The 24,049-nt window shown below is 55.9% G+C and overlaps 9 protein-coding genes across 9 annotated transcripts; 5 read left to right on the top strand and 4 right to left on the bottom strand.

Annotated features, from left to right (window-relative positions):
- Positions 1-77: 77 nt before the first annotated feature.
- On the top strand, positions 78-1,569 carry N656DRAFT_286242 (uncharacterized protein). The gene is made up of 2 exons (XM_064809130.1): positions 78-278; positions 371-1,569. The coding sequence occupies exons 1-2, from the start codon at positions 276-278 to the stop codon at positions 1,136-1,138; spliced, it is 771 nt and encodes a 256-aa protein (XP_064667833.1). The 5' UTR covers positions 78-275; the 3' UTR covers positions 1,139-1,569.
- A 430-nt stretch (positions 1,570-1,999) lies between these two features.
- On the top strand, positions 2,000-6,786 carry N656DRAFT_770306 (P-loop containing nucleoside triphosphate hydrolase protein; the record flags this gene model as incomplete). The annotated part of the gene is made up of 3 exons (XM_064813764.1): positions 2,000-2,074; positions 2,133-2,474; positions 2,533-6,786. 3 exons carry the CDS (start codon positions 2,000-2,002, stop codon positions 6,784-6,786), a joined length of 4,671 nt encoding a protein of 1,556 aa, XP_064667832.1.
- A 1,984-nt stretch (positions 6,787-8,770) lies between these two features.
- Positions 8,771-9,517, top strand: N656DRAFT_285795 (uncharacterized protein). The gene has a single exon (XM_064809127.1). It carries the CDS (start codon positions 8,929-8,931, stop codon positions 9,370-9,372), a length of 444 nt encoding a protein of 147 aa, XP_064667831.1. The 5' UTR covers positions 8,771-8,928; the 3' UTR covers positions 9,373-9,517.
- On the top strand, positions 9,438-9,716 carry N656DRAFT_674818 (uncharacterized protein; the record flags this gene model as incomplete). Its single annotated transcript, XM_064810473.1, has 2 exons — positions 9,438-9,506; positions 9,567-9,716. Coding segments are annotated over 2 exons (219 nt in total), but the record flags the coding sequence as incomplete, so codon positions are not given.
- Positions 9,717-11,105: 1,389 nt separating this feature from the next.
- N656DRAFT_736110 (cytochrome P450) lies at positions 11,106-13,520 on the top strand (the record flags this gene model as incomplete). The annotated part of the gene is made up of 3 exons (XM_064812720.1): positions 11,106-11,724; positions 11,787-12,286; positions 12,410-13,520. Coding segments are annotated over exons 1-3 (1,755 nt in total), but the record flags the coding sequence as incomplete, so codon positions are not given.
- A 171-nt stretch (positions 13,521-13,691) lies between these two features.
- Positions 13,692-15,332, bottom strand: N656DRAFT_714134 (uncharacterized protein; the record flags this gene model as incomplete). The annotated part of the gene is made up of 3 exons (XM_064811944.1): positions 13,692-14,264; positions 14,420-14,631; positions 14,687-15,332. The coding sequence occupies 3 exons, from the start codon at positions 15,330-15,332 to the stop codon at positions 13,692-13,694; spliced, it is 1,431 nt and encodes a 476-aa protein (XP_064667828.1).
- Positions 15,333-15,635: 303 nt separating this feature from the next.
- On the bottom strand, positions 15,636-16,723 carry N656DRAFT_800157 (NAD(P)-binding protein; the record flags this gene model as incomplete). Its single annotated transcript, XM_064817974.1, has 5 exons — positions 15,636-15,826; positions 15,916-16,232; positions 16,292-16,398; positions 16,463-16,627; positions 16,682-16,723. The coding sequence occupies 5 exons, from the start codon at positions 16,721-16,723 to the stop codon at positions 15,636-15,638; spliced, it is 822 nt and encodes a 273-aa protein (XP_064667827.1).
- A 535-nt stretch (positions 16,724-17,258) lies between these two features.
- N656DRAFT_286029 (uncharacterized protein) lies at positions 17,259-19,239 on the bottom strand. Its single transcript, XM_064809128.1, has 2 exons — positions 19,204-19,239; positions 17,259-19,104 (listed from the first exon to the last, which is right to left on the bottom strand). The coding sequence occupies exon 2, from the start codon at positions 18,908-18,910 to the stop codon at positions 17,495-17,497; it is 1,416 nt and encodes a 471-aa protein (XP_064667826.1). The 5' UTR covers positions 18,911-19,104; positions 19,204-19,239; the 3' UTR covers positions 17,259-17,494.
- On the bottom strand, positions 19,160-21,286 carry N656DRAFT_781889 (uncharacterized protein). The gene is made up of 4 exons (XM_064815663.1): positions 20,918-21,286; positions 19,978-20,740; positions 19,633-19,896; positions 19,160-19,549 (listed from the first exon to the last, which is right to left on the bottom strand). The coding sequence occupies exons 1-4, from the start codon at positions 21,010-21,012 to the stop codon at positions 19,433-19,435; spliced, it is 1,239 nt and encodes a 412-aa protein (XP_064667825.1). The 5' UTR covers positions 21,013-21,286; the 3' UTR covers positions 19,160-19,432.
- Between the last annotated feature and the right edge of the window lie 2,763 nt (positions 21,287-24,049).

Below are 24,049 nucleotides of genomic sequence, written 5' to 3'. Positions count from 1 at the left end.
TGAAGTTACCAGCAAATGCCTCTAGTTCTCGAGTTTCAGGAGGAGAAGATTGCCTTTGTCAACTTCAAATTGGAGGGTTAGGGTCGTATTACGGACCTTTCTGATTGCGAACGCGTTCTTCAAAATCATTGGGGGCTGCGTTGCATTTCTGTGGACACCATCCATTTCGCGATGCTTTCAAGAACACAAGTTCCCCTAGGCACTTAGCCGATGACCCGAGTAAGCGAGATTTGCTCACTTACTCAGGGGATTCGGGAAGATTGAAGTTCGTCAAAATGGTATGTACAAGAATGTTGATCTCCCCGGTTCACGTCGGGAGAGAGTTCCATCGCATGTCGGGTTCATTGCTCTGAATCAATATCTCGCAATGGTTCAATCTCTTCGTTCAGTCGCGCTCTCGGCGCTATGCATCCTCCCCTACACCACCACAGCCTACCAGGACAACGTGAAAGCCGGTCCGAACGCGCTCGACGAGTGCGCGGCATGCCCGCGCATGTACACCTACCTATACCGCTGTCAACAAATCTCGCAGCCTGGCCGGGTTGGAAACGAGGTCCATGATTGCCTCTGCGACCGCAGCGACAACGGCTGGTATGCCTACATCGACGCCTGCGCGGGCTGTCTGGGTAACGCCGCCGAGGGCGACGACGATTTCTTCAGCAGCATGCGCAGGATGATGTGGACGACCTACTCGGTTTGCCGCGACCAGAACGGTAACATCACCAGCGACGGGTTCAGCCTTTGCGCAAACAATGGTGGCAATTATGAGGACTGCTTGTCGCTCAAGGACAGCTCGCAGGGGGAGACATGGGTCAGCTTCAGGGCGTTCAAGCTTGTAGGAGCCACCGACAGCAACCACACGCAGCTTCTCAATCTTGCCGAGGTGAAGAAGAACTTGACTATAACCTCGACAACCCTCGAATCGACCTCCGCAACGACAGCGACTGCATCGGACACGGCGGCTGCGACTACCACGACTGCCACTGGGACGGACGGCCAAGCCGCATCGACCACGACTGGTTCGGGGGGCACAACGACCACGACAGGCACGTCCTCGGCAGCTCGTTTGTGCCAAGGATCTCAGGCTGGATACGTTTTGGGGGTTTTGATTGTTGCGGGAATGGTTGGGCTGGTTTAATTCGGATTCCTGTTTATAATTAGTTACTCTTCATGTGATGAAGATTTCTGATGCGTCTCTGGGTTTTGTGCCGTCTCTGCACTTTGCACCCCACCATCTGGTTGTGGGCCCCTGAATTTCAATGAAGGTCGGGCCCATGGGTAGTTGCCACCCCGCAGTTGTTTAGTGGACCGCTGCGGCTAGTTTTCGGTTCCACAGCCGATTGCTCCCCTCAACACAGCGCATCTCCAGACCGATCTTTCCCCGCTGCCCTGTGCCATCACCCACCAGCGCCATCGCACCTGCGCAGCAGCAGTCGATCGCAACGGGGTTGCCCCACCCCTCAGGCAAGATCGAGCCAGTCTCCTGTCGACATTGTTTATGTGTGTCAGCATTCATTGAGTTCTGAGTCGGATGCAGATTTGTAGAGTTGAGTCTCGCATAGAGGATCACCTACAGAGGCTCGGGACAGGTCACGACACGAATTTCCGTCACCGCCAGTGACTTTACCTTGGTTGGCAATGAGCCACTAATGTATTCAGTATTGCTCTAACGTTTAGCTCCAAATCGTGACGCTTTCTTCGAATCATAATTGGCTCAATTGCTCAATCGGAATGACCCAGCGGCATCCCCGGGCCAGCGTAGCCCGCTCCGAGTCGCACGGCGCAATCATCAAAAAATTCCCGACATCAGACCGCCTCATGCCGGCCACGGTACCCGAACGGCCTCAATTGCCCTTTGTCTTTGGCCAACCAGTTTATTAAGTACCCTGGATATTGTCTTTTCGACCAAGAGCACTCTCTTCTACATGTTGTATGCCAGTACGGAGTATCCTTGTCCTTTTTTACTAGAGCACTTTTCAGCGCTACGTACCCGTCTTCCATGGCCGCAAGTGCTCCCGACACAGGGTGGTGGGCCCATCTCTGGCCCTGCTATAGCTGCTGTCAACAGATCTGGGTATGTGTCACCATATCAGAAGCTTAGTGACCCCCAAACTGATGGACGACGGTCCTAGATCCCCTCCTTGGGACAGTTCTCTTCACAATGTCTCGGTGTCGTCAGTCACATCCCGCTGTGGGTCGCCATGACCACGGTTGTACTCCGCTATGGCGTCGGGCCCATCTTGCATTGCTACCGCCCTGTCTGGCTACGGCGCTTTACAGCCGAACAGGATGCGTTGCCGGTTGCGGATGTTGACCAGGAGGCTGGCGACCAGTCCCCGCCCCTCAAGGTGGTTTGGACATCCTGGAACCGGTGTCTCTTGCTGCTTGGCATGGTCATCGCTGCTTTGGGTGCTATTGGCGCTGCGATCTGGCCAGAGCATGCAGAAGTCTACCTGACACCAGTTCTCCCAAGTGTAGGTTGGCTTTCTCGCCAATCTCCTCTCCTTTGTAGTACTAACCGGTTGAACAAAGTTTGTTTCGAGTCTTATGGTCGTGGTCGAGCGACCCAGGACAACCCCGGGCTCTGTTTTCATTATCAACAGCGCAACTACCATAGTAGAGCTACTTATACTTACCGTCCTGCCTAGTGCTGTTCCGAACGGCTGGCCACAAGCCATTGCCTGGATTGCTGGTGTCTTCCTTCCCCTCCTTTCGGTCATACTGATGCTCAACATGCCCATGAGGGACCCCTTGTTGGATAGCAGCAACATTTCAAGACCATTTACCCAGCCATCCCCAGACGTCCGGAGTCCCGAGGACGCCGTTACCCTCTGGCAATGGATGACGGTGTCCTGGATGGCACCACTCATGAAAGTCGGCTATGAGAGACAGCTACACGACGAGGATGTCTGGCTTCTCCCGTACGATTTCCATCATAGCAGGCTGCATTTACTCTTCCGTGAAGTCTCTGGCACTGTGTTCACCCGATTGCTGAAGGCCAATGGTCTCGACCTCGTCATCACGACGACCCTCGCAGTTCTAGAAACATCAATCGAGCTCGTGGGTCCCATCTTGCTCAAGCAACTCCTTGCTGCCCTTACTGCCGAGCAGCCCAACGTTAGGGCTGCGATTGTTTACGCTGGAATCACGCTCGTTTCCAGGCTTGTTCAAGCCCAATCTGGTGTGTTCAGCCTCTGGTTCCAACGGCGAGCCTACGAACGGTCCCGAGGGGAGCTCATCACCATGATTCACGAGAAGACGCTCAGAAGGAAGGCCTTCACCTTCTCCAGTGGCCAGGAGGCTCCTGAAGGAGCGGCGGAGCAGGAACAAGGATCTGGGTCAAAAACAACATCTGGCTCAGCGACACTCGCCGACGACGGGTCTGGCAACAAGGTAGACGCAGACCCCGATTCTTTACGCTCGAGATTCCAGCAGTTCAAATCTATGGTCTCCTTCAACTACTCAAAACCGAACCCGCCGAAGCCCGAGCCAATCCCGGCTTCCCCTTCACCGGAACAGACGCCGGCATCGACTGGCAAGATCCTGAATCTGCTCCGTAACGATGCATATGAGATTGCCCAGCGTTTCTGGGAATCTCCCAACATCGTCACCAAACCCCTCAGCTTCCTCGTTTCGTTGGTCCTAGTATGGCGCATCCTCGGCCCGGCTTCACTTTCAGGGATCCTGGTCCTCCTTACCTGCATGGCCATCAATGCGCTTCTGATGCGATTGATGCTCCACATCGAGCAGGTGCGTCGGGAAATAACCGACAACAAGCTGCAACGCACCAGCCAGTTCGTCGAATCCATCAGGCATCTGAGATGGTATGACTGGCAGGATGCCTGGCTGAGCAAGATCATGGAGAGCCGGAAAGACGAGCTGATACGCCGCGTCCAGAGCAATGTGGTCTTGAAGGGGATTTCGGCTGTCAATAATCTCGGGGCGTACCTGTTCCCCGTCGCGGGTTTCTGGGCGTATACCCTGGTAGAGGGGCGGCCGCTGACGGTGGACGTGGCGTTCCCCGCGCTGAACTTGTTCACCATGTTGCAAGACAGCTTGAGGGAGCTGCCCAATCTGGTGACGGTGCTGCTCAATGCCAAGGTTTCCATGGACAGGATTGAGGCGTTCATGCTGGAGCCCGAGAAAGAGGGTCTGGACAGAGATTTGGCATTTGGCGAGGGTGAAGGGCCGCCTGGTGAGCTGGAGATTATCTTCCGAAACGCATCCTTTTCGTGGCCTGGTTCGGCGAAAGAGGTGCTCAGAGATGTGTCGATTGCTTGCAGGCCAGGTTTGACGCTCGTCTGCGGCAAGGTGGGTATTGGCAAGACTGCGTTACTGCAGGCCATTCTCGGCGAGCTGGACCAGCACGGAGGCGAAAGGATTGTACCAAGCGAGGTGATCGGCTACTGCGCTCAAACGCCCTGGCTCGAGAGCATGAGTATCCGCGAGAACATCCTGTTTTCAGCCGTCTATGATAAGGCCCGCTTTGAGAAGGTCATTGACGCATGCTGCCTGCGAGATGACCTCGATCAGTTCAGGGCCAAGGACCTCACTCTCATAGGAGAGAATGGAGTCGGACTGTCAGGCGGCCAAAGAGCGCGTGTGGCGCTGGCCAGGGCAATTTACAGCCAGGCCCGCGTTTTACTTCTTGATGACCCGATCGCGGCCCTGGATCACCATACCGCAACAAGCCTCCTGGCTAATCTCTTCTCGGACAAGAACTCCCCGTTGACAGCTGGCCGGCTCATCATCTTTGTCACCCACCGTGTGGACATCGTCACGCCTTATGCGTACCAGGTCATTGAGATCGTGGACGGCGGTCGGGCAGAAACATTTGACGGGAAGGAGCTGGAGAATAACGAGGAAGAGCTCGAGCACCTGGCCGAGATCGCGAATACCGCCCCTCCCCCGCCAGATACAGAAGAGGATGAGCCCGTCGCTGACAAGTTCATTGAGGAGGAGCGCCGGGTTCATGGAGGGGTATTGGCCTCAGTGTACTGGCAGTACATCAAGGCTGGTCGACTGGGCTGGTGGTCCTTCATGATCGGAGGCTTCATCCTTTTCCGCACAGTCAGAATCGCCTACTTTTGGTTCCTAAAAGAATGGGGCGAGCAGTATCAGGATCCGCCGAGTGGCATCTACAGCCTTCATGCTGGAATGGGAGACTATGCCGAAACCTCCCAGCATGTGGTTATTTCGCAGAGCATTTTCCACATCTCAGGGGCCTCAACTAACGGAACGTGGCTCGACCTTGGACGGTATCTACCGGCTCCTGACCAAGATGTTCGGCCTTGGCTCGTATGGTTTCTGGTCTTGTCGGTGAGCCAGGTCCTGGCCTCAGCCCTTTCTGATGCCGCGCTCGTTGTCGTCATGTATCAGGCCGGGAAGAACCTCTTTGCGCAGGCCATGTCGCGAGTAACCAATGCCACATTCCGCTTCTACGATGTCACGCCAGTCGGCCGGCTGATGAACCGACTTACCTCGGACATGGGCACTGTCGACGGCCAGATTGCGGGCCAGCTGACGACGGTAGCCTGGTATACAATCGGCTGGCTGTCGGCTGTCGCGGTCATCTCGTCCGCAACACCCTTGTTTCTCGTTATCAGCGTCACCATGACAGCTCTTTTTGTGCTCACCTTCAACTGGTTCTTGCCAACCTCGCAGTCTCTTCGTCGCCTCGAGACGGTATCCTTATCGCCGCTCATGTCCAATTTTGGCACACTCGTCGAGGGCTTGACCACTGTTCGGGCTTATCGCGCCGAACCGCACTTCCAGAATCGTATCATCGCCACTACCGACGCCTTTCAGAAGATGGACCACTTTTACTGGTCGCTCCAAGCCTGGCTCCAGTACCGCTTTGACATTCTCTCAGCGCTCACCACCTTCATTCTGACCCTCTGCGCCATCCTCACGGGCCTCTCGAGTGGCACCGTCGGGTTCGTGCTCGCCTCGGCCGCCAACTTCGTCCGGTCGACGCACAGCCTCTGCCGCAAATACGGCGAGCTGCAAATGCAGTTTGTCAGCGTGGAGCGTATCGTCGAGCTGCTGTCGCTGGAGCAGGAGCCTCGCGGGGGGTTCCTGCCGCCAGCAGCCTGGCCCGGCTACGGAGACGACATTGTATTTGACAACGTCACGCTGCGGTACGCGCCCCAGCTGGAGACGGTCCTGCACAACGTCAGCTTCACCATCCCCGGCGGCGCCAACGTCGCCGTGACGGGCCGTACGGCCTCGGGCAAAAGCACTCTCGCGCTCGCGCTGCTCGGCACGCTGCACCCGGACCCTGACACTGACGGGAGCATTCGCATCGGCGCCGTCGACCTGCTCGACGTGGACAAGCACACGCTCCGCCGCAATATAACGTTTGTGGCGCAGGACCCGGTCCTCTTCCCCGGCACGCTGCGGGACAATCTCGATCCGTTGGGTGAGCGCGACGAGACCGAGCGGGCTGAGGTTTTGGAACGGGTGCTGGGCCGATCGGGGTCGTTTACCCTCGACAGCAGGGTCGATGGCGGCGGGAAGAACCTGTCTCAGGGCCAGAGACAGCTTGTTGGGCTGGGACGGGCCATGCTCCGCCGCAGTCCAGTGGTGATTATGGACGAGGCCACGGCGTCGATTGATGCCGAGACGGCGGCGTATATACAAAGGCTGTTGAGGGAGGAGTTGAGGTATAGTACGGTCATTACTATTGCGCATAAGGCGGAGGCGGTGGAGGATGCGGATTGGGAGGTGGTGCTGGATAAGGGGCGGGTGGTGAGAGCTGGACCCAGGGGGAGGCGGCGGGCCTGAGGAGAGAGGGGGGGGATAGACGGTTAGAGGTCTGGTGGTGATTGGTAAAAGCGATGGCTATGGTACCTTGCGTATGGGAGTTTGGATGGAAAAGGGGTTGGTCCGTCAGCGCGTTCTATTTGGTTTGACTTTGACGTCGTCTGTTGAATAGACGTGACAGTATTGGATTCCATACAGTAGATAGACGGAGATGCTATGTTTTTAGCCCCTGACAATGGTATTTGCTTCTCTTCGTACAGAGTGTTTGGTTGGTCTAACTTGGGCCTGCAATGCGAGTCTTGGATCCTGTCACTGTCGCGCCCAATTTCAGGAGCATCTACCTTCGTACATACCCAGGGAACGGCATCTGGTTTGATTTCAGGAAAGCGGCGTCATTTCACTAGTCCGCCAGATTGGGTGTGCTAAATTATTCGGAACTCATTTGGCCAGATACGAGATCATGGCTGGTTTTATGCGAACCCGATCATGTTCCCCAAGACCCATGGTCGAATGCTCACTGGCCTACCTACTGGTACCCGTGGCTCTTCAGTTCGGTTCCAGGTTGGTAAGGCTAAAGAATAATGGGCAAGCTCGATATTCACGAAGCCAGGGCAGTGTATAAGCCGACGGGTAGGTACGTCGCTTCTACACCATCTCGACGTCCGCCTCCCGCTTCCTGTTCTCGGACACTGACACTGACGCTGGTTAAGCGCCAGATATCATGATACGTCCCAAACCAGGAATTCAAGCTTTGTTGTAAGAAGAGCCAGGCTACTCCGTAGTTACTCAGAATACCAAAAATACCTCAACCGAGTCACCGACAGACGGATGATTACTGGCAGAGGGCACAGGGGTCCGAGCCGGGTCACGGTTTGAATACGAGGAGGGTTTCAGACTATTAGTGGTGTATCCGGGTAACCGCTGACCGACACTTACAGGTAAACCGTAAACAAGAACAGCATTGTTTGGCTTGTCTATTGGGCGTCCGCCGTCCGCTCATGATGTTGCGAGATTATAGGACATGGTGTAGTGTAGGTGCTTTGGAGAGAAAACAAAGCTTTGCGGGGAAAGGCAAGTTGCCGTCATCATGAGGGTCGGAATGCAGTGCCGACTGCCGGATGACAGTCAGGGGTGAACTTGGCAGCAATCAACCAGTTTGCCCACGCCTCACACGTGCAGGCTCTTGGCGGCGTCAGAGGATCTATGGAAAGGGTGATAGCAAAGCGCATTCTTTGATATGTTTGTTGGTGGACTGCAGGTCAATGGGCATACAGCTTTATGGTGTAGCAGATGTCTGATGTCGATGTTGGTCAGGTCCAAAGTCACGAGTAAAACACCTACATACCGGCATTGTTTGTACTCGACCCAACGCTGCGGTGTGGCTCTGCTGATCTCAGCGATCTGAAAAAGTTAATTAACTGTGCCGTGCTGTGTGTTACCTGATGCTGCGCCTTCCCTTCAATCTCCTTTGTGGCGTTCAGTCAGCAACTCCCCGTTTCACACAAATCATGGCGCCGCTGGGGATCGGAAGCAGGGCAATCTCCAACATCGCATTCGCATTGTTCTCCTGATTATTTCTTGCGCTCGAGTACGGAATATGCCATAAGAAACAGTGATTGTAATTCGAGATTACGGGATGACTCGAATGGCAATCGCTCTCGTGTTTGCTGCCCCAGCCCCAGCATTTAGGACAAACGGTTTTTCGGTTTCCAGGGACAGCGCAAGCCCAAGTTCACTGGACTAGTGGCTGCGCGATACCGTGGCAGCCAATCAAGCAATGCCCAGGCACACCATCGCGTGGTTGGATGCATGTGCTCGATGCATGTGGTCTCACCTCACTGGGCCAATTCGGCTGCAGGGACTTTCATCGAGTTGTGCCCCAGAAAAGAGAGTTCCAAGTGTCAATCGCACCTGCAGATACGTATCTATGTATCTGCCCGATATCCTGGAGGGTACGAAGTGCCGAGTATAGCGTAGAACTTCACTTACATGGTGGCGGGGCAGGGCGAGTCTTGCTCCCGACGTCACCTCGGTGTTCCAAGGAACAATGGGCAAAGCCACACTGCAAGGGGAACTTTTGCCCTTCTGGAGTTGAAGCGCCACAGATGCCCGCAATATGGGCTTGGCTACGTCGTATTAGGGCTCAAGCGCTAGGAAGGCGCGATGCTACCCAGAGTTCGCTCCACATTCGCAGTGCTTGGCCGCGAGAAGATTCCTTTGACGCCATTTGTCACCGAACCGTGGCTCCTTTGGCTTTTTTTTGACTCTCTTGCCACTTGCCGTGTGTGTGGGCCCGAGAGCCGGCTCGCGTTGCCAACTTGCCAGGGCAGGCAGCTCCGAGTGAACGTTACCACAGCGCACTCGACCTCGTATTCCCATGTGCCGCTGCATCGGGAAAGGTGTGGTGACTATGACCTGGCTCTGTTCGGGTTGGCTCGCCGTCGTCGTGTGACTGGTGAGGTGAGCCGAAGCGGCGCAATCGAGGGGGAAATGGGAAATAAAGACCTCGCGCCCGCTGTTGCTCGCTCAGTTCCATTCCTCTTCACCTATCAACTCCAAGCAACAATAGTAGTAATACGCCTTCGGGTCTCGCAGTCGCTCGTTTAGCCTGCATCTTGCTCATCACCCTTACGCTCGCTTTACACTCGCTTAACTAATCAACCACCGTCAAAATGCGCGCCACTGTTCTGTCGTTGGGTGCCTTTGCCCTGCTGGCATCTGCCCACACGTACCCCAACTGCGTAAGCAGCCCACTGTCACCGTCACCTTGTCACTTAGCCAGTCGCTAACAACAGATCCAGGAGTCAGACAACTGCTACCGCAACCTGATCGACCAGCGCTTCATTGGGAAGGCCAAGGCGTGGTGCCCCGAGTTCCTCTCAGGCACTACCACCGCGCCGTCGGCCATCCCCACAGAGTTCAACAACTGCGACGGCAACGTCAAGGCTGTCAGCTCTGCCTGCTCGTGCATCACCTACTCGGCCTCGTCGACGTCGACAGCGTCTAGCACGACGACGACCAAGGTGCCCGAGACGACGACGACCACCACCAGCACCAGCACGAGCACCAAGCCCGAGACGACCACGACCAAGACCACCACGACGGCCCCGCCCACGTCCTCGACCAAGCCTGACACCACCTCGTCCACGATCACCACCAGCAAGGCTACTACCACCACCAGCACGACGACGGACGAGGACGAGGAGTGCCCCGAAACCTCAACCTCCACCACCTCCTCGTCAACCAAGTGGACCACCAGCACGCTGACCACCACCACAACCCGGACCATCACCAAGTGCCCGGACACCGTCACCGCCTGCCCGTCAGGCACCAAGACGGTCACGACCGAGACCATCATCACAACCACTGTCTGCCCCGTCACCGAGACGACCTACAGCGCCAGCAACCCCATCAGCTCCATCACCAAGACCCTGACCTACAGCGCCAGCAACCCTATTGGCACTGTTACTCGGTCGACCACCTCGACGGCGTTCGGTACTGTTACTGTGCCCACGACTACCAAGCCCCGCCCTACCACCTCCGTGCCTGTGACTGCTGGTGCGCCGCGCATGGTCCAGGGTGTGGAGGGCATTGCGGCGTTTGCTGGCTTGGTTGCTGCGCTTATCTAAACTAGGTAACTATCAATGAAGGGGGTGGGGTTGGAGTTGATACGGATTCGTTTCGTTGTTGTTGTTTTGGTGTTCGCCGCCCCGGTGTATTGGGAACTTGAACCGGGGTCGGCGGGCCGCCAAAGGGGGTTAGAATTTTGATGAAGATGTTTTTTAATTTAATGCTGGACGGGTATCTCATGACCTGTGGATATGTATCATGACCGGACACTATGATGATGCATGCCAGATGCCGCTGGACCAAGACAAGATTCTTGTAGATAGATAGTACGGATAATTATAGGTACATGGATTGCTCGCTGTCGCGCCTTGCGCCTCACGGCAATCGAGCGTCTTGTTATCCGGAGATTGTTGGTGTGGTTTTATATGGTTTATGTGTCCTGCCTGCAATCATCCGCACAGGTGCAACTTGTTATATCGTTATATCTGTTGACTCGGTCATTTCCCTGTGACGGCAATTCAATTCCCAGAACCATGCTCATGGAACGGCTGTCGTGTTCCGGCGAATCCGCTGTGCTGTGAATCGTAACACATCGCTCATGTATGCGCAGCATCCCGTAGCTATAAAAGCTGTACTCCTGTTGGAAATACACAGTGAGGCACAAATCCAGGGCAATTTCTCAGTGGTGATTGACTTCTTGCAGGTTGCATTGCGGTCTGATTGATCAATTGTTGTTCAGCAATTTGCAACAACTCTGTAGCCTGTTGAAAGTGGCAGGAGCAATGGCATCAATTCCTTGTATTTCTTGTGGTTCGGGCTGGGCATCTCCAACTTCAACTTTAAGCCTCTCCAACCACAACAAAAACCACACCTTCTCCTAACGCTTTTCAAGCTGACGAAGCTAAAGCCCGAAAACGTGGCCCGGACCCCGGAGTTTATTCCCTATAACCCGCGGCAATTCGCCGACTGCGTGTTGCACGAGACTCGGTGTTGCGACTCCCAAGTTCCCAACTGTGGCCCCCATTGTTCAGGTTCCGGCTAGGGCTAGCTTCAATCGTACCCAGGTTCCAGGCCAAATGATTCGTCTGTGAAGTTTATGAGCGTGATCCTTCGAACAGAGGTCCCTGCGCTGCCGCGGATCATGGATGGCCAACATAAAGCTCTGTTCCCCCGCGTCGTTAATCCATACACATTAGCTAGGGATTCAAAGCTCTGTCAGGTTAGACGCCCTCGACTAATAACACGATGGACGCCTCTAGCTCGCAATCAAGCTCGGCGCTCGTATTGAGGGCGGTCGGCTTCCTCATCCTGCTTGTCCTCGCGCGATTCTTTCACCGCATGCACCAAGTCCGTACGCTGGTCAGGAGGTATCACAAGGAAAATGACTTGGTACGATCATTGCCGAGATTGAAACACACTGCTATGATCAATGGCTCACGAAGAAATTGCAGGAAATGTTACCGCATTCATATCTCCTGGGCCACATACTGGTCACAGCCAAGATCATGGCCAAGTATCCCAGGGACATTTACCCGTTGAGCGTGGCCACGCTCGTGCTGCAGCATTACCCGCATCTGGAAAAGAATGGCTTCTTCGTCATGGATTCGTGGCCGTTCGTCGAGCCCATGATCTACGTCTTTGATCCCGAAATGTCGGCCCAATTCACCCAGGCATACTCGCTGCCCAAGGCTCACATGGTCAAGTCGGAATTCCGGCCGCTGACCCAGAACAAGGACCTCGTAACGCTCGACGGCCCCGAGTGGAAGCGGCTGCGAAGCATCTACAACCCGGGGTTTTCGGCCAAGAACCTCATGTCCATGGCGCCTGTTTTTCTTGAGGAGATACGCGTCTTCATTGATCGACTCAGGGCGGCGGCCAAATCGGGCGAGGTCCTGCGCATCGAGGAGCCCATCACCAACTTGGCGACGGATGTTATCGGGCGTGCCGTCTTGTATGTCTTACAATTGCTCCCGTTCTTCCTCTCCTCCATTCATTATATCCAGGCTGTCTTGATCAATGGGGGCACCTAGGCAGTCATGCGTGACGGAGCGAGCTGCTGACTCTCCCCCAAAAGAGGGACGCGTATGCACTGCCAGACGCGCCACAACCCCTTTCAAAAGGCTCTCGCAAAACAAATCTCATGGGTCTGCCCCGAATACACGCCGCCTTCCCTACTCAAGCTCATCAACCCGGCTCGGCTGCCGCTGATGTGGAACTACAACCGCATCATGCGCAACTATCTGCTGCCCATCCTCAAACAAACCGTCGTCTCCCACCAGGCCGGCGACGGCGGCGCTGACATGATGAACCCAGCCGGCCCGGGCCCGGGCCCGGGCGACTTCAAAACCAAGACGGTCGTCTCCCTCGCCGCCAGAGCCTATCTCGCCGAGAAGAAGGGCGAGGGCGACCAGCCGCCTTCTTCCGTTACCGTACCATCATCCGGCCGAGACCGAGACGACGTGCAGCTGGACCGGGAATTCATCGACATGGCCATCGCGCAGTTCGTAATTTTCATCTTCGCGGGCCACGACACCACGGCCGTCACGCTCTGCTTCGCCTACCACTTGCTCTCCCAAAACCCCTCTTGCTTGGCCAAACTGCGCGCCGAGCACGATGCCGTCTTTGGCAGCCAGGACCGTGACCCGTCCCCGTCAGCAGCAGTCGAATCCTCGCTATGCGCCAACCCAAACCTCCTCAACTCCCTACCCTACACCACCGCGGTAGTGAAAGAAACCCTCCGCCTCTTCCCCCCGGCTGCAACGGTTCGTGAAGGCCAGCCGGATTTCTTTTTGCGCGACCCGCGCACGGGGAAGCGGTACCCGACCGCTGGTCTGTTAGTGCACCAAAACTCGTACGCAACACACCACTTGGAGTCACTCTTCCCTCGCCCGTTCGAGTTTGTGCCCGAGCGGTTTCTAGCGAGCGAGGGCGAGCCGCTGTACGTGAGGAAAAACGCGTTCCGTCCCTTCGAGCTGGGCCCTCGAGCGTGCATCGGCCAGGAGCTGGCCGTGATGGAAATCAAGATGATTCTGGCCATGACGGTGCGCGAGTTTGAGATTGAGAGCTGCTTCCCGCGGCCTGGGGAGCCGGGGGCGAGGGAGATTTTGGGGCATACTGTTTACCAGGTTGGGCATATGACTGGACATCCGAAGGATGGGATGCCTGTGCGTGTGAGGGTGAGAGGCACGGGGTGAAAGGGGTTGGCTGCGCTGCTGAGGGGCGGGATTTGGGCGGGTTTAGGCACGGTCTTGGATAGTTATTGAGCTGAGATTCAAGAGAAACCCAATTGCATATCATATGCTGTTGCCAGAACCTCCTCTAGGTATGTAAGGTATGCATTACCAATTCTGACCGTCTCACACAAACATGGGCATGATCCTCGCCCGGCTGATGACCCTGCTCAGCCGGTCCGCATATTCATAATCAAACCCCCTCTCCGCAAGATCATCCTGCGCCCAAATCGCTTGCAGCAACAGCCGGACATGCTCAAACGACCGTGAAGCCACGCTCTTCTCGGTCCGGGCGATAAGATCGAGCACAACGGCCCGCTGCTCGTCACATCGAGCCTCACAACCGAAGATGAAAACCGGAAACTGCCTCTCGCATGAACCAAGCAGCCCAAGGAGAGTAAAAGCCCTGTCGGTATGCTGCTGCGTTCTAACTCGCTGGTTGGCGGGTTGAAACTCAGACATGCGGTTGAGGTACACGAGCACTGCAAGCTGGTATAGTTCCATCGCCATTCGGGCATCGGCGTTGCCGCCGGCCATGGCAGCCAGGTCTAGACTTCGGATTCGCCAGTCGAGAACCCTCAAGTAATCTTTGTGGTCATTGGCATGTTCAGGGGACATGTCAGTAGATAAGTGAACTGCCTCGCACACTGCGGATAATAACCGGATAAGGGTGAATGCCGCTGGGGGGGCTTGGGAGGTCTATGATTGCTGTGAGACGCCCCGTCGTTTAAACAAGCAGACCCGATCATTTTGAAACAACGTACCTCGGCAGGGAGATCTCCTAGAATCGATGGTGGGCTAGTAGACGAGCTCGATGGAAAGCATGGATGGTTCCAAATCTCCAGGTCAACGACGGTGGTGTCTCGCTTCCAGTGTTGGAGGCTGAACCGGGCGAGGACATCGTTGTAATACACCCAATCTAGGAGGATGACTAGATCGCTATCTTGGGGGCCCTTATTGAGACCTGCGGCTTGGATGATGTTCAGGACACCACAGAGGTACGTGATCCATTCGCCAGAGGTACAGGAAGATTGGTGTATCTGAATTTGTTGATCAGTATTCGAGTCTAGCACGGTAGTAGGTATCGCCCCCCCTGACATCCGTAGATAGGTAGGTTTCACATGCCTCAAAAGAACACAGCAGCATCCCCGCTGCAACGTGCTGTATAGCCTCAATAGCTCCAACATTGCTGCTGGTCGACGCAACCCTCAAGGACCTGATGGCCGCAATCTTGTGCTCGCACGCTCCAGGATGCACATCGTGGCGATGGATCCAGGAAAAGGCGAGTAAGGACTGCAGCACGGCTTTTGCAGACGCTGTAGTACCGGATAGGGCGATCCTGATCAAGGCATTGCCCAGCTCCACAGGGTCGTGCCCAATGATGGTAAGGGATCTCGAGGCGGCGTGCTGGAAGTGCTCGAGCAGTTCATGGTCTTCGAGATTGATTTTCGCCGAGTTCCAGTGAAGCGGCAGGTCCAGAGTCGGCGGGGCGTACTTGCCCTTTGCGACCCGGTGAGCAGATTGGTAGTGCACCTCCATGTCCCCTTGCAGGACGTGGATGATACGCGACGCGGGAATGGGATGGCTGATTTTAACTCCCCCGTACGTGGAGGAAGGAGGCGATTCGCCCACGACGGCGCGTCGTCCGTCCCCAGCAAGAGGCCATGAAACTCGAAACGCTGGTCTTGCGCTTGACTTTGACTTCTGATGCTGCTCCTCGTTGTCACTGTCGGTCCTCTCCGGGCTCGGGTACGCTGCTGTCTTCATGTTTGTTCTGTTGGGCGAGCGACACAGGAACCGTCTTCACGATTCGATGTGACGACTACACATTTGCACCCAGTTTCCTATTCGATTGATATCAACCGCTTATCACTCTCTCTAAGATACCCGCTACCCGCTGTTGTTGTTGCTCCCATCGGTGCTGATTGCCTCATGTGACCCACTTGACTACGGGCGCCGGGGCCCACTTGCCCTCTTCCCAAATCTCAGGTTACACTGCAGGCGGAGTGGAGAAGTGGAGCTAAGCGATTTTGGAAAGAGATCATCGCTTGGCCTCCTCACGCCCCTCACTCAAAGCCACTGCTTGTTGCCAAAGTGCGAAACGTAATCACCACCATTGCCCTTCTCGATGCTCGCGTTCGCAATGACCGACCGCACCGCCGCCACCGACTGCTCCGGCGTCTGCGGGCCCTTCCAGTGCGGTGCATACTCCATGAACTTGGCGGCTACGGCCCCCACGCGCTGCTGCTGCCGCTCCGTCACTGCCAAAGTTTTGTCAGAGAGGCTGCAAAGCCAATGCTGATGGAAAAGCGAAAGGGGAAACAAAAGCAGTTCGGGTGGTGTAACGTACGGCCACTGAAGTGCCCGACTTCCGCGACGCCAGGGCAAACGGAAAGGAAAAGAATCCCGTCCTTCTTGTACTGGGCGCTGAACTTGGCAATAACCATATTGGCGGCCGCCTTGCTGACTGAATACAGGGGCGACGCCTCGAGGTCGAAGTTTTTGGTTATCTCAATGTCGCCATACCCGCTGGTAATGGTAATGACCTTCTTGACCTCGCCCTTGAGGATAAGCGGCATGAACAGGTTGAAAAAGTGGATATTGCCAAGGACGTTGATCTCAAAGAGGTCCCTCATTGTCTTGGTCAACTCCTCCGGACTGTCGCCCCTATATTGTTGTCCATGTCAGTCTGATTGTTGCACGAACCGACTTCCGGGGGAGCATACAAATCGCCAATTCCGTCGACAGCATCAAACTTTGGCACGTATCCCGCGTTGGCAATGAGGCAGTCGACACTGCCCCCGGTGAACTTGGCCGTGTCGGCAGCGGCTTGCTGTTGGGGTCGTATTGTACATACATCAGCATCTCTTCCCAATGGCGACGTCGAGGTCACTCACCTTCAAAGCGTTGTAGTCGGTGATGTCGGCTTGCAAGATGTGGATGTTGGACCGCGTCTTTAGGTCAGGGTCCTCCGACACCTTTTTATCCGTCTCGGCTTTGTTGCGGACCAGTCCAATGACAAGGCTCTCGGGTTCGCTCGAGTACTGGCGGAGAAACTCGTACTGGAAAACCAGACTCAGTACCTATCCACGAAAGAGCACGGTGATGGTACCTACCCCGAGACCCCTGGAAACGCCGGTGATGACGTATGAAGGCATTTTGTGTCAAGAATTGCTGTTTTGTTGCTGTTTTGTTGCTGTTTTGTTGCTGTTTTGTTGCTGTTTGTTGCTGTTTGTTGCTGTTTGTTGCTGTTTGTTGCTGTTTGTTGCTGTTTGTTGCTGTTTGCCGCTTCTGCTGAAGTGTTGAACTGATGATGATGGGCCTGGCGGTTGAGGAGGACCACTTCTGGGGTTATATACAGGCTGTGTTCCATGTCGCAACTTCCGCTGAAATGCGAGCTACCCAATTGACGAGGCCTCTCCTTCCATTTGTAACCATATCCGTCAGCTGACTCCATCCACAGCGCCCAGCTTAGGCGGTTTGGCAGTTCGATTTGCGGCTCGGATAGCCTGGTCGATAGCCCAGGATTATGTCAGAGTTGCCCAAATTCCAACGTCGAGGTTTACATGCATGACATCGTGAGCCGGAGACCCTGCTTACCAAGGAAGCAATGCTCCCGAATCCGTCGGCGCGGGACATCCCCGGTCTCCTGCACCTTGTTTGCCGGCGCGCTTTACAGCACGGGGACCGGTTATAAACCATAGCTCCGAGTTACAAGTCCTACTAGTATCAGTTTGGGTGTTGGTCGGCTCTTGGCGCTTCACGAAAACGGGTCTGGAGGTGGCAACGGCTAGATGTTAGGTTTACTTAAGCTAATGAGTGGTAAGCAGACTCAAGGGATGCTTATTAGGCTCTAACTGGTATGTAGTATAGTGGAGCGAAGTGGAGGATTGCAAATGCCGAAAGAAGTGTTTGCAAACGTTGCAACATCACTGATCAGGGGTAACAAAATAGCAAAATAAACCCCCCCTTCCCACCCCACTGCCTGTCTTAGCCACCAGGACAGGCAGCCAAACTACCAGCAGAGAGGATTCCAGAAGAAAAACTCGCAAAACGACTCCCAAAACGCATCGCCATTGGACGGAACGTAGCCACCGCGCGGCGCACCTTCGCGCGCGGCGTTGCAGCGGCGACCGGGGTTGCCGGGCATCATCCCCCCGTATGCCCGACCATCCGGGCAAATACAGAGGCACTCCCAGGCGGCGCCCGGCACCCGCAGCCGGGAGCAATACCCCATGCGGCAATCCGTGTAGTCGATGGCCGGAACCGTCGGACCGACCGGGTCGATGCATCCCGCCGTGGGGCACGTGCCGTCCGGCGGCGCCGGGGTCGGGACACAGGCGCAGTCCGCGTAGCGGCCGGAGCGGCAGGTGCCGAGGCCGCCGCCGGACACGGGCGCCGCCGCGTTGCAATCGCCAAAGTCGCAGCGCTTGAGGGTGCCGCACCCACCCAGCGAGCCCGGCACCGGATTGCACACGGCACCCGCGGTAGGCGGCCTTGCATGTCGCCACGCCCAGCTCGCGGTTGTCGTAGGTGCCCTCGCACCCGCCGGCCGCGCAAGTCTGCGGCGGCCTGCACGTGTTCTGGGTCGGCAGACAGATGCACCCGGCAAAGTTCCCACGGCAGCGCGCCACGTTGGAGTTGAAGTCGTAGGTGCCCGCGCAACCGTTGAGATCGCAGCTCAGCGGCGTCCCGCAAGACCCCGTCGACGGCACGCACACGCAGCCCGCATAGTTGTTTCGACACCGCGCTACGTTGGAGTTGGGGTCGAATGTACCCGCGCACCCGCCGGCGCTGCAACTCTGGGGCGCACCGCACGTCCGCGGGGTGGGATTGCACTGGCAGCCCCTAAAGTTACCACGGCAGCGCGGACGTTGGAGTTGGCATCGTAGGAGCCGTCGCATCCGTTGAGATCGCACGACTGAGGCGGGCCACAGGTCGCCGGGCCTGGATTGCATTCGCAGCCGCGGTAAAAGTTTGTGCACCGCGCCGTGTTGGAAAGGCCGTCGTAGCGGCCCTCGCACCCGTTCAGGTCGCAGTTTTGGCGTGGGCCGCAGCTCGACGGCACGGGCGTGCAGACGCAACCGCGGAAATTCCCACGACATCGGGCCGTGTTGGAGAAGGCGTCGTAGGTGCCCGCGCAGCCGTTCAAATCGCACGGTTGGGGCGGACCGCAAGCGTTGGGGCCGGGGTTGCAAACACACCCCCTGAAATTGCCGCGGCAACGCGCCGTGTTGGAGTTGGCGTCGTAGGTCCCATGGCAGCCGTTGAGGTCGCATGACTGCGGCTGGCCACAGGTGCCTGCCACCGGGCTGCACCTGCACCCACGGAAGTTGCCTGTGCATACGGGCTCCACCATGGCTATCTCGAAGTTGCCGGCGTAGCCGTTACGGTCGCATGGCTGGGGAGGACCGCATGTCACGTCGGTGGGATTGCATCGGCACCCTGCAAAGTTGCCGGTACAGCGGGCAATCGAGCTGAGGCCTTCAAACTGGCCGTTGCAGCCATTGATGGAGCATGCTTGACGGGGACCGCAGGTCTAAAAGCATTGCAATTAGTTCTGAGAAGTTGCTGGGGGAGTCGGGGGGGGGGGGGGGGCGGGGGGCTTGTTGGAGGAAAGAAGAAAAGAAAGAAAGACACTGTGATGATTTCGGTGTAATGATTTTGCCAATCCGCAACCCCCCTGGCGAACCTGTCCACGGCGCCGACCACAATCATGGTGTCGCTCGCATCCCCGTCTCCCGGGCCGCGCCCGGGAATTCCGCGCGCTGCGTAGCGCTGCGGCGAATCTATATCGATCCAAACTGGCGACCGATTTCTGCGTCCGTCGTTTCCCACGGCCGTGGACACCACGATTCCGTTCTCTCTCAGGATGGGCAGAAAGTGGAACCAGGGATCGAAGCTGTCAAACCTGTAAAAATAGGACCGCCTCCTGTTTCTTTCCTCCAGCATTTCCGTATCAGCCCAATAAGCTCGGTAGGTGACTGGTTGAGGTAGGCAGATTGTCAGGTCAGTAAAGCCAACTCACAGGTAGCCAAGGTAGGGAATTGGATCAGGGGCTCTTTACCCGCCGAGTAGTTGATGACGGCCTTGCCCATCTTCTCATGCTGGCGAACATGGTCCACAATCCAAAGCGCGCGTCAAAGAGGGTGGAGGCATCTAGGCTTCCGTACCCCCTTATAACAGGAATGATATTCTCCCCGCTCTTCGTCGCTCCAAACGCTTCGCTTCCTGCAAGGCTCGCCACGCAGGTGCCGTGGAAAAAAGCATAGTCGTCCGGCGGGACGGAGAAACGGGCCGTGTAGCCAGGTTGGAGTCTTCCTCTAAACTCCTAAGGTAGGGGCACTCATGGTATCAGTACTAACTGTCCTCGCCTAACCTTGGGTAAGAGAAGAGATAAGTAATGGCTCACCGGGTGATCTCGATGAACCGGTCCGTCAAGAATGTAGATGTGGACATCGGATCCAGCCCGAGCGTCTTGCAAGTAACCCCTATACATGGAGTAAAGGGTGTTTTGGAATCGGGGCGGGTTGGACAGTTGGGCGAGCCAGCGCGGATACTCGCCTTCCCCATAAACGCCAAACTGGAGCTCCAAATCCGACTCGATCACTTGCCGCGGTCGTCGCTGGGCCTCAGAAACAGAAATGCGCCCTGGGCCTAGAATGGTGCTAGTACTACTAGTACTGGTGATGCGCCGCCGTCTGAGTCGTGCCTTGTTGCCCTGTCCGCCGCGATCTCCATCAGGGGGATCAGGATCGGTAACTTGGCCGCCGTCGTCGTCGAACTCATCGTCATCGTCTGACACTTCGTCCAGCCAGGCCGTGTCGTTGGACGCCGTTGTGTGCACACTGGGGTCAATGGAGAAGCCCCTTAGACCCAGTGCTTCCCGCAAAGGGCTCGTGGTGAGCTCCCTCGCCCTTGTGAGAGCCATGTACGTAACGAGGCCTTTGATGTCTAGGCCTGTCGTGCTTTCCATGATGACGGGCTCGTGCCCGCCCAGACTTGACACCTCACGTCTCAACGCGGCCCACTGCTCGTCGTTCCCCCTGAAGATGAGCAGGATACGGGCCAAATGGTTGCCCCTCCCCGGCCTCGTAGCATCACGAATTGCCAAGGCCATCGCGTGCTGCCCAATCGACTTTGGATGAAAAGCCTTTGCCCAGCGTTCGGGAATCCTAAGGTAGTGTGACGGCCCTTGTTAGTACCAGGTTCAGGTTTTACATCAACTTGTCAGCTTAAGGGGGTAAAAGAAAGAAGAAAGAAAGAAAAAGAAAAAGAAAAAAAAAGGAAGGAAATAAGAAGACAAAAAAAAAAGCGTCAAAGGGCAGCTGCACAGTTGGTGTAATACATACAGGTTTGGGTCTTCCTCCCCCGGCGGCACCGTAGTGTTGAGGTGGTCGGCCAGCCGTTCTCCGTTTGCAAGCGTCGCGGCCACGGTGCATGCCATGTACTGGCCAAACTCAATGCCCGCAGTCACATTGTCTCTGCTCAAAATATCGGCGCACAAAGCCTCGGTTATCTCCCTCGGTCCCTCAAATGGCGACGGCATGGGATCGGGATCGGGTAGCAGGGCTCCGGGGGGAACGTGGTCGGTGCTGGCATGGAGAAGAAACCAGCTTTGGGGGTTGTTGTAATTGGGTTCCGTGACGCCCTCCTCGCAGAACCGGTGACCCTGGAATCTTTCATTAATAGGTACATGCTGGACCCGGCCCTGGCCTGGCTCCCTCCCAAGGTTGGCAATTTCGGCGGCTCCTGCCATCCTTTCGTTGAGGTTACGCGTTAATACGTTTAGCCTTTCCCGTAGCTCGGTTGTGAGTCTGGCGCCCCTGAAAAATAGCACGTCAAAGCTGACATCGTTGCACTGCGTGGTGGTGCTGTTGAAAAACTCGGCATAGCCTGCATCTCCCGGTCAACGCCAACGTTAGCTTCAAGTTCAGATCTAAGAGGCCATTGTGAATGGAATGGCCACAGGGATGGGTTAAGCTTGCCGGTAGCAAATAATGTGAAATGGTACGGGGCGCCGCCGGCGACAGCCGCGTCCAGGATCCGAGTGTAGACGTCAGCGAGCCTGTGAGCGATACCATCAATTGTCCTCTGCGCGGCCTGCACTCTGTCGTCGCATTCGCCAGAGAACCATGTCCTGAAGATGCAGGCCTTGAGGATACCGACAAAGTCGACATCATTTCCGCCGATGGAGATGGTGGCGCTGTCTTTGACGGACCTGTCGCTCGACTGGAAGGCGGGCAGTTGCGTGTCGAGCACATCCCTCATGACAGCGCTGGAGCAGGCCAGAAACGAGAATTCGTGGCCTGGGAGCGGCGCAAACCCGAAGCCGGGATTGTTCAAGTATCGAGGATGCGCGTTGAGCCCCTGGCCGCAGCCCCAGAATCCGTTCGCGCAAGGCCGGCGGCGTACGAGTCTCCAAAGGCCGTCCAGCCCCGGATAACGCTACATATCCTCACGAGGTTAGTAAGCGAAGCCAAACATCAAGGGAAAAGTGAGGTCATCGTGTGATGTGACGTACTAGGCTCCCTCGGGTAGTTCGGGGGGACGGTTGTCCTGGGCGGCGGCAGTTTCAAGAAGCCCCATACCATGGGCCAGCAAATAGAACAAAAGCCCAAGTCCCATCATGCCTGGTCTCTTCAAGTTTCACAGCACTGCAGTGGCAAGACTTGGTGTTAGGGAGATACTATCCCTCGGGAGAGTTGTAGCTGAGAAGTCGTTGCCGGTGGCAGTGGCTTGCCCGTGCCGGTTAGGACGAGTTAGTAGTATATATACCATTGCTGAGGTCCCGGGGAGGTGGGAATCACTTTTCCATGTATAAGTAGGTATAGGTAGGCATCCATCGGCATTTGCATTCTAAATGTCGACTAGGGGTTGCTCAAGATTGAGCGACCAGCCGACATCTAGCACAAACCGCAAAGCAGGTGGTTCCAGGTGAGCCTGGGTAAGCCTAGGTAAGCCTTGTGATTCTGTGATAGTGGACGCCAAGTCAATAAGTTACCAAATTCCCACTCGAAAGGTAGATTCGTAAGGGCCATTGGTACTTTGGTAGTAGGAGTCGTCGGTCACGGTTGGCCCGATTGCCTTTGCCGTCGTTGAGAACACGGCACCCCGCATGTGATTGCTTCCAGCACAGCGGCATCATCAGCCAGACAGGGAATTGATAAGGTCACGGTGAGCACTTACGTCCTGAGGTTAGTAGTCTCAAGGTAGTGTAGTTTAGGCTTGGCGACGATGATGAGGTGAGCGATCCGAGGTGAGCGTGGCGTGAGCACCGCACATACACTGGGGTTAGTACCGTATATTCCCGCAAAATCCGCCCTCTTCTGTTGCAGAATCTAAGTAAACCATACGTCTCTAACCCCGTAGTCCGCCCCTTCAAACCCTGACTTGGACCTCGCAAGGCATCAGTAACGTCGAAGCGCATTGCATAGCGCAAGGCTGGGATTGGTCACACGGTCTTAGACTGTGCAGGACGGGGGAATCCGTAGTAGAGGGCGGATTTTACGGGAATATGTGTGAGGAATATTGAGCGTACACTGCCAGGGACTGAAGATATTCATCGGGTTGGCCGAAATGGTTGAGGGTTGTTGAATGGGGAAAACTAGGGGGTACAGTACTGTATGCACAGTACAGGCCAAGATCCCACTAAATATACCCTAGTGCAGGCCCAGTAATGCCTGCCATGATTGTGGTAACTGTACCTAAAGTGGGCAGGAGCCATTGCATAGGTACCTGTTGGGTCGAGCTTCGTACAGTCAGGGGCCACTATCAAGTTATCAACTAGGTATCAACTTATCAAGTTTATGGTGGGCCCTGAATGCAATGAAGGTCGAACCCACGGGTATGTAGTTGAGTCGTACTAGGGGGGCAGTGCGGTCTGGCTCGGGAGGCAGTGTGGGGCCATATGTAGCCCTAAACCGGCAATTCTGCTTCTTTACACCCACACCACTCCCACTGTTCCGCACGTCACGCCCACCACTTACACGACCACTTATAGACGCCTAACTACAATACCCTGATTGTAATGCTAGAACTGTACGTTGATTTAACTATAAGTAATGGCCTGATTATATAGATTTCTATTGAGCTGAGAGACCCTGACTTGCAATGACCTAACTGTAATGACCTGACTGTAGCGACCCGACTACGACGAATTTGACTGCGACGATTGACTGCGACGATTGACTGCGACGATATGACCGTGATGAATTGACTGTGATGAATTGACTGCGATGAATTGACTGTGACGAATTGACTGCGATGGACTGACTGCGATGAATTGACTGCGACGAACTGAATGTAACGAATTGACTATAACGTTACTTGCAATTGAGTGAACGTTGTTTGTAGCTATGGGTGTGGTTTGCCTGGCAAGTGGTCTGGGTATGGGCGTGGGTGTATACGCCGGGTTAGAGTTATATGTGGCACTCCCCCCCGAGCCGGACCGCACTGCCCCCCTAGTACGACTCATGTAGTTA

This window comes from Canariomyces notabilis, assembly GCF_033297395.1.
Source record: "Canariomyces notabilis strain CBS 508.74 unplaced genomic scaffold N656scaffold_20, whole genome shotgun sequence".
Taxonomy (NCBI): domain Eukaryota; kingdom Fungi; phylum Ascomycota; class Sordariomycetes; order Sordariales; family Chaetomiaceae; genus Canariomyces; species Canariomyces notabilis.
This window is presented reverse-complemented; position numbering and strand designations above follow the sequence as displayed.